Genomic DNA, 8057 nt, shown 5'->3' with positions numbered 1-8057 from the left:
GCTATTTCCCATTTTGTAGAGTTCTACCCAGGAATCAGACTGTCTCCTCTGATTACTCCATGAACGGCTGGAGGCGAGTCAACACTACGAAGCTTTAAACCTAAGTTAATTGACTAGAAATCTTTTGGAGCAACTTATCTATCACTGTCTTCCATGAACATTTTCACTAAAAACTGTAAAGACAGAAATGGAGACAGTGGTTTGACCGTTTACAATCTGTTTTGGTGAGTTCCTTCTCATACATCTTTATGAAATGAAAAATAGTACTGAGCTGTGCCTTTCTCTTTCTTTCCTTCCTTCCCTCCTCTTTTTCTCTCATACCCTCTCCACTTTTCTTCCTAATGGTGTCACAGAGATCTGCTTGCTCCTGCCTCCAGTGCTAGGATTAAAGGCGTATGCTAACATACCTGGCTAGTTTCTATATACCAACTCCAAAGCATTGTCTCCTCAGTCTCCCCATCACACCCACAAAGTATTTTAACACGTTATCAACAGGGATAACCCTAAAACAGTAGGATGAGTTGTGTTTTTTAAAGGAATTTAAGAAAGAATTAAATCCTGATAGAAACAAGAGAAGTCAGTTTGCTGAAGTTTTTCTTTCTTTTTATTTTACATGGAACTGATTGGTGCAATCCTGTGAAACCATCTTTAATTCAGAGAAAAATTCTTTGTCAAAGTAAACAAAAACCCTTTGAATTATTTATATATTTGCCTAATTTTTGAAAACAAAAGTCACAGTCAACTTTATCCTATTTAAACATAAATTTTACATTTAGAAATTCAAACAAAAAAATGGATAGTTCAGAGATATAAATGAAACCTTTCAATAAATCACTTCAGTCTACTGTATTTTCAAAGGCGATTATCGAGCCCAGAGGAAAAGTTGTAAGCCACAAACCATGTTTGATAGATAAAAGAATGTTTAGATTATTAGCAAAGCAATATTGTAAAACATATCTTTATCCAGGTGGAATTTTAGTATAAATTCATGTATCAAGTTGCTTTCCATTATTTATTCTACTTTAAAAATATATACAATTATGATATTCAAATATGTATTGAGTCATATGACCAAACAAAAATATTTGGGAAATTCAAACTCCTGCAACAACTTATGTAAGAATTACAGAAAAAAAGACAAGTTATGAATTATGTCATAGGAGGAAGAAAAATATCATATAACATTTATATATGGGTATCTATTTTCTTATATAATCATACCAGTTGGACAGATAGCTGTCAAAATTTAGCCAGCTACTGAGAGACGAAACTAAATTCATATTACTTCTGACACTGGGTAACTGGTGATTTCAAGTTTGAATCAATAGTCTCATTAAAAATGATATATAGTAATAGTTTACTATCATGACATTTTGAGAGGCACAGATTAAATGTGGGCATCATTTATGCCAAGCCTGGCAAAATCTATACCTGACTCCATTTAATTACAGTGTAAGTATCCAAAGAGTCCACTAGCAAGCAGACATGGCATTTTACATATGCCTGTGCTTAGCAATCACATTAACATTGGTGCTAAAACATTCATGACGGACTAAGTAGATGGAACATTTAAAAAGCCATAGGACTTCAATACAAGAACTCAAATGGATAAGTCTGAAAAATCTTAAACTTCTCTTCTTAATCTGTAAATGTCTAAGGAGTAGGTGATCTGGTCTTCAAGAATCCTAAAAGGTTGAAAACGTGTTCACTCGTACACTGTGACATCTGAAATTAGTAAGCAAGACAACTTGAATTTATTTTGCTCTTGCATGCAGAAGTGTGTGCACGTGCCTAAGCGCATTTTAAGATGGCTTAGTTAAGTTCTAGTCAGTAATGGTTAAGTGACTAAAATTGCTAGTCAGTCATTATCCTATAGTGTCATAGGAAAGTCTCTACAACAGGAGACTGACTCATTTAGTTCTCATCACCTGTGGTTAAAAGGCATGGCTGAAAAGCAACTGCTGTGTTTTTTAACTTTTAAAAAAGCCTTCTTGCCTATACAAATTTCCATCATCATGTACTGTATTCTGAATACTTAGATCAAAATCTCATTTTAATCAGCTTAATCCACAGAAGGTACAAGACACAAACAGTACAAACCAATTCTATACCTCTCCAAATAGGAAACATTCACAGTATTCTAAATTTAGGTGTAGACTGTAGAAACAAGACAAAATGAAGACAGATAAAAATGAACTCCTCAGTGCATCACATCATGAGGAGAAGACATATGGCACTTATGTGACACTAGATTGTAACTGCTGACCTAAGCTGGGAATGATTGGACCAAGAACTAGTTCAACAGAATGCACACATGACTCAGGTCCTCTCTTCTTGATAAAATCCCCAAAATGCAATTTCAGACAAAATGTTCACTAAAAATATTTCTATTTCATTTACCATACCGCAGTGTCTCATATTATTCTTTATCCTAACAGTTACAACAGTCTGATTTTTAAGTCTATTATGCTATTTTCTATGTGGTAACACTTCTAAACAGATAATGTAGCTAGTTATAAATCATAGAATGGGAAAAAAAAAAAACAAAACCTGTACATTTTTCAAACTAGCAAGAAATAAATTATATCATGATATAGCAATGAAAAGTGTATCAATATTAACTGAAAGTTCTATGGTAGATTACTTTCCACCATAAAATTAAGCAGTGCAGAATAGGGCTTGGCTACAGTTAATCACATTTGGTTTCTTAAAAACACAACTTTATTCACTATAAACAATTAAAAGGCAGTTTTCTTCCTCTGTAATACACACAGACAATAAATCTAAGATTTTTTTTTAAGTATCAACTACCTATTAAGAAAAGTACTTTTAAATGGTTAAAAGGAATCAGAATACCAAAGTTTAGTGTATGAAGAGTAAATATAAACCAAGAAAAAGTAGATCATTGGTGTTAGATATTTCATATGAATAGCTGCATTAAGGTCCAGTTTTCCACCTTTACAAATAAAAAAGATGTCCTCTCCCCATGGGGATATGCACTGTACAGCTTTCTCAACAAGTATGAGCAGGGTTTTAGAATGTTGCCAATGTTAAGTTCTTCAGTACCTAAAATTGAGGACAGTAATATTACGGTGGCAATGGTGCATCTCAAAGTGTAGTTATGATCCAACGCGAGTTGTGGTGGTTCTTTTATCTGAGAAAAAACTTTTCAGGAGAAACACCTGCCCTATGCTAACCACCAGAAGAATGAGGGCTTCTCCCACCGACCAGTAGGCCACTCTTGTATTTAGATCCTCTGCTCGGCTTCGGCCTTGAGCTTCCCGTAGTCGGAAATGTGTCTGATAGTCAATGACAGACTTCAGAGCTTCATGAATGGAAACACAAGCAGATTCCATCTAAAAGGAAGTATGTTCAGTTAGTTTAACGCTGTTCATAGTCTTCTGCTTTTTTTTTTTAAAGATTTATTTATTGTATGAGTACACCATAGCTGTCTTCACACACACCAGAAGAGGGCATCAAATTTGATTACAGATGGTTGTGAGCCACCATGTGGTTGCTGGGAATTGAACTCAGGACCTCTGGAAGAGCAGTCAGTGTTCTTAACTGCTGAGCCACCTCTCCAGTCCCTATCCTTCAATTTTTTATATGTATGTATGCATGAGTGTTTTGCATACATACATGTGAGCATAAATATATATGCCTAGTGCCAGCTTGGTTAGGATATTGTACTGCATGCAAATCATTTAAAAATTTGATGTAAAGTCCGAGTCCTTGAAAACTACAAGTGTAAAACTGTTAAGGATAATTAAGGAATGCAAGTTAGTAGTTAGTCACCTATAAATAATCTTACTTGTAGTCTTATAAGTTACTAGTTTAGTTAATTACAGCAGAAATAAGCTTTATTTAGCCTCAAAGTTAAGCAGAAAGTAAATAGCTAAAACAAGCAACGTTTATCTATTCAGAGGTATGTTAAATAGATACATGGTCCTCAAACACTTCAGAGACCTGCAGAGTATGGCATTTAAGGTGTTTTAATAATAAAAGGCTTTTCTGACAGAAACACAGCAGCTCCTGGCAGCACCCCAATCTACTTGATGGGCACCGAAGAACCTCCTCCCAGAGTTTACTTTATTGTGGCAAAGGTGGCCACTGGGTAAAAAGCTGCCCCTACTTCAACTGCTTGACAATATGCTGTCCAAATTGTGGACAAGCAGGACACTGGAAAGTCAACTGCTCAACTTTGCAGAGACAAGGGAGGACAGTCCTTCAAAATTCCTGCTTCACAGATAAGTCTGTCAGATATTCTGGGCCTGTTGGCTGAAGATTAGAAATCCGACCAATACAGAGGAACCTGGAGCGACTGACCTGGTAGCCAGCAGTCTCTGTCATTTCTAGTTTTGGAAGCTTCTTGCTCTGTACTTCCTGTTTACTTAGATAATACTTATCCTTTTCAGGTCTCTGATGGGGCTGGAGACTAGCTAACTACTGTCTTAACAGTTTTTCTTATTAGAAATTAAAGACATAAAAGCTTAAGTTGTTTAGGGTCTAAGGAATGTTTTAAGATCTAAAAAGATGTTTTTAGGTTGATAAATGTACGTTATAATAAGACAGTGATTTAGGTACAGAACTTTGGACTCACCTAGACAGGATAGATAGTAGAGTACTTTCTCCATAGTTGTGAAATACCAAAGGACTGGACATTGTACATATAATTGTTATTAGATAGTTCTCATAATTGTTCTTACTGTATATAGATGATTGATATTAGAGAAAAAGCCATTTTTGGACTAAAAGGGGGAAATGTGCTGAGAATTTTGGTTTCTTTAAAAATCCAGTTGTATTACGTGAATGTTTTTGTTTTAATCCAAGGTGTGGGATATGGGGCTGCTTCAGTTTATCCACAGCCACTATGGTTGTCTGCTGCACTAGGAGGGGTGAGATTTTTGCAACCTGCAGAAGATTTACATTTAGAATTCTGGAGACTCTTAAGGGGGTATAAACATAAGAGCCCCAAGAGGGCCTGGAGTGGCTGCTGCTTTTGCTATTGCTGTTTGCTGGACTGCTGACTACTAAGATTAGCCTTGCTCCAAGGAACTCGACACCCCTAATCAGCAGGAAGTACTCTACAGAGGTCTATGTCCCCTTTCCTGTCTAACCTTCTTTCTCTCCTACCTATGTCAGGGAGTTAGAAGGGATTAGGGAGGAATAGGGTTAGAAGTGTGATAGATATAAAAATCCAATAAAATAGGCAAAGAAGTACAGACCATGCCTACGGCAGGGGGTCATGTCATGGGGGCATGGCCATTAAGGATATACCAGGAAGGATCCTGGCCCTTCTTCTCCCTTTGCTGGTGTGAAGATGAGCAACCTTCCTTTAATGAGCATTCTTGGCCATGGCTGTTCTACTTCTCCACAGGCTACCTGACCAGAGCCTGAAACCTCTGAAACATTTCCTCCTGCTAAGTTGATCATCTTTAGGTCTCTGTCACAGCAATGGAAAGCTAGCCATGACTTCCAACCTATGACTCAAGTTCTCTGCCAAATGCCTAATCTGGAAGAATTTATATTTCTTAGAAATAGCATCAAAATTCAATGCTCATCTAGGACTGAATACACTGCATTAAATTATGTGCCCCTCCCTCCTTTAACCAATGTTCTTCTGTTCTTTTTTGTTTACCTGGGTAAGGGCACTGACTCGGTTCTCACTGGGAAACAAAGGTGGGTCTTCTCCAACTTGGAAATCGAAATACACCGTTTTGTGTGTGAAAGTAGAAAACTCATTGCTGAAGCAAAATTTGTATGTCCCATTTTTGGAGGCTGTGAAGGTGAAACTATCATACTGTTTCTTCATCTCCTTGTATAACACTTTACCATCAGGATCTTCCAATCGACAATCTACATCGTAGTGACCACCAGTAATCACCTGTAAAAGATTTACAGAGAGATCACAGTAACTAACACAGAAAAATTTAACCCAGTTACTGCTAAAACAACAATAAAGCTATATTCAGAAGTCTTCCTATCACAATATCACAGATCTTGATTTTCACCAGTGGATGAAACAAACATAAAGATTTCAGCTCAACTAAAGCTTTACAAAAAGTGAGGAGGTTCTCTCCTAACAGGAGAGAGGAAACTTCATTACATCGACCGTTCAGATCACTGTGCTGCTTGATATAGCTCTGAGCTTTAACCTGGAACTTAAAAGATGGGGAGATCAGGAGAGAAAATAGTTTTGGCAACCCAAACTATGACAGTGGACAGTACAAGTTTTAAGTATTTTGACTAACACAGTATTGAAAGTGTACATCAATAAAACGAAGACATTAAAGCTCAGACTTCAAAGACATTTCTATGATTTATATGACCTTTTGTCACTTGAGATGATGACTAATAGAGTTGTATTACAAGATCATTTTAATAAGTACATGAGATATAATTTTGTACTTAGAGAGCTGTATTATGCCATATATGATTACATACATGTATTAAGTACAAATATGAATGAATGAATGAATGTGTACTTCGGATTAAGACTAGGGCCTTGCACATGCAATGTAAATATTTTAAAAAATTTTAAATGTTTTATAGCACCAAGTATTGTAGCTACAGATATAGAAATTCAACAAACATATATTAAATTTAAATAAAGAATATTCTGATTACAGCTTATAATTCCTTTGTAATTGTATATATTGGGAATTGATACACACATATATCCTTAATTCCTTTTTTGATCTTTAGATTTCTCTCCTCACAATACACAAATTATTATCAAGCCTTGTTGATTTTACCTTTCGCTTTTCTCCTTCGCCTCAAATACTAACCGAGTATAATACTAAGTATAGTATGAATACTAAGCTATTGTCGTGTCTAATAAGAAACGATTTTTATTATTTTCAATTATGTTTTATGGGTGTGTCTGGGAGATGATACGTGCATGTAGGTGCAGGCGCCTGCAGAGGTCAGAGGTGTTAAATCTCCTGTAGCTCCAGTTACAGGTGACCTAGCATTAAAGAGCTGCTGAAATGTTAAATGAAACTATTAACAACAACAACAACAACAACAACAACAACAAACCGGTAGACTGCTTTAGGCTCCTAATGAATAAAGTTCCTATTTTACATTGTCTGCGAACTAAGAAAGGTCCTCTTGTTTATCATAATGTTTTACAACACCCTTGACAGACCGTCTTTAAAAAAGAAATAGCCTCTTAACAGAGCATTTCCAATCACCTCTGCAGTAAGGAAAGAGTCCTAGTGTTAAAAACAAAAACAAAAATCCTAAATCCAACCCAACCGCCACAAAAGACCGGAAACGACCGTGTGTTATGTCAAACCGATTAAATTGGAGTTATGGATTACAGGAATAGGGAGCTGATACTGGGTATTTGTGCGCAGAAAACAGCTTTTTTAAAAAAGAATTTCTTAAATTAATTTATTTAATGCGGCTTCCATTCAATGAGTGGCACTGGAGAATGTGACAGCCACAGGAAGCATTTCTGAAATTTCAGTTCTTTGAGCTCTGAAAAGAAAAGCTAAATGTCCTGCATAGGCTACTGAGGTGACTCTTGGGTTAGCGGATCACGGTGGCTGGGGCCCGTGGTACCTGGAACTCTAGGGTACACTTGGTGCCCTGAGTGATGTCCTCGTAGAAGCACTGCTTGGCATTGTCCGGCAGCTCAAAAGTGATCTCGGAGCCGCCGCTCGGACCCGGCAGTAGCAGTAGCAACAGTAGAGCAAGCAGTCTGCAACTCCAACGGCCTGCGGCGGCCGCCCAGCAAGTCGCCGACCTCGGCCGCGGCATCCTGACAGCGCGGCGGCCTCAACGGAGCTGCGGGGCCTCAACACGCGCGGCAGGCCCAGCCCCTACCGGCCCGCGAGCCTTAGTGAAGCGTGCGACGAGGAACGAGCGCAGGCTTCCGGAAAGACGCAATGAGGTAACCGAGCCGCTCTAGGAAAACCTGAGGGGCAGTGGTAGGAGACCCGGCAAACCAGCGGAGGAAGAGGCCTCGCTGACCGGAAGTACGGCGAGATCTAACGGAAGGGGCGGGACCGGGACAGGACCCAGTGACCCGGATGTGAAATCCGGTGGGC

General features: G+C 38.0%; 1 protein-coding gene across 1 annotated transcript; it reads right to left on the bottom strand.

The window, feature by feature from the left end:
* Positions 1 to 581: 581 nt before the first annotated feature.
* Tmed7 (transmembrane p24 trafficking protein 7) lies at positions 582 to 8015 on the bottom strand. The gene is made up of 3 exons (XM_032886135.1): positions 7570 to 8015; positions 5639 to 5884; positions 582 to 3356 (listed from the first exon to the last, which is right to left on the bottom strand). The coding sequence occupies exons 1-3, from the start codon at positions 7765 to 7767 to the stop codon at positions 3120 to 3122; spliced, it is 681 nt and encodes a 226-aa protein (XP_032742026.1). The 5' UTR covers positions 7768 to 8015; the 3' UTR covers positions 582 to 3119.
* Between the last annotated feature and the right edge of the window lie 42 nt (positions 8016 to 8057).

This window comes from Rattus rattus, chromosome 15 (assembly GCF_011064425.1).
Source record: "Rattus rattus isolate New Zealand chromosome 15, Rrattus_CSIRO_v1, whole genome shotgun sequence".
NCBI lineage: Eukaryota > Metazoa > Chordata > Mammalia > Rodentia > Muridae > Rattus > Rattus rattus.
This window is presented reverse-complemented; position numbering and strand designations above follow the sequence as displayed.

What these genes read in the sequence shown, in the direction of transcription:
- Tmed7 (XM_032886135.1), bottom strand. Translation starts at nt 7,767, where the DNA reads ATGCCGCGGCCGAGGTCGGCGACTTGCTGGGCGGCCGCCGCAGGCCGT. An exon ending in AGTGTACCCTAGAGTTCCAG is followed by an intron (nt 5,885 to 7,569) that starts GTACCACGGGCC and finishes AATCTTTTACAG; the next exon opens with GTGATTACTGGTGGTCACTA. An exon ending in GAGTCAGTGCCCTTACCCAG is followed by an intron (nt 3,357 to 5,638) that starts GTAAACAAAAAA and finishes ACTTCCTTTTAG; the next exon opens with ATGGAATCTGCTTGTGTTTC.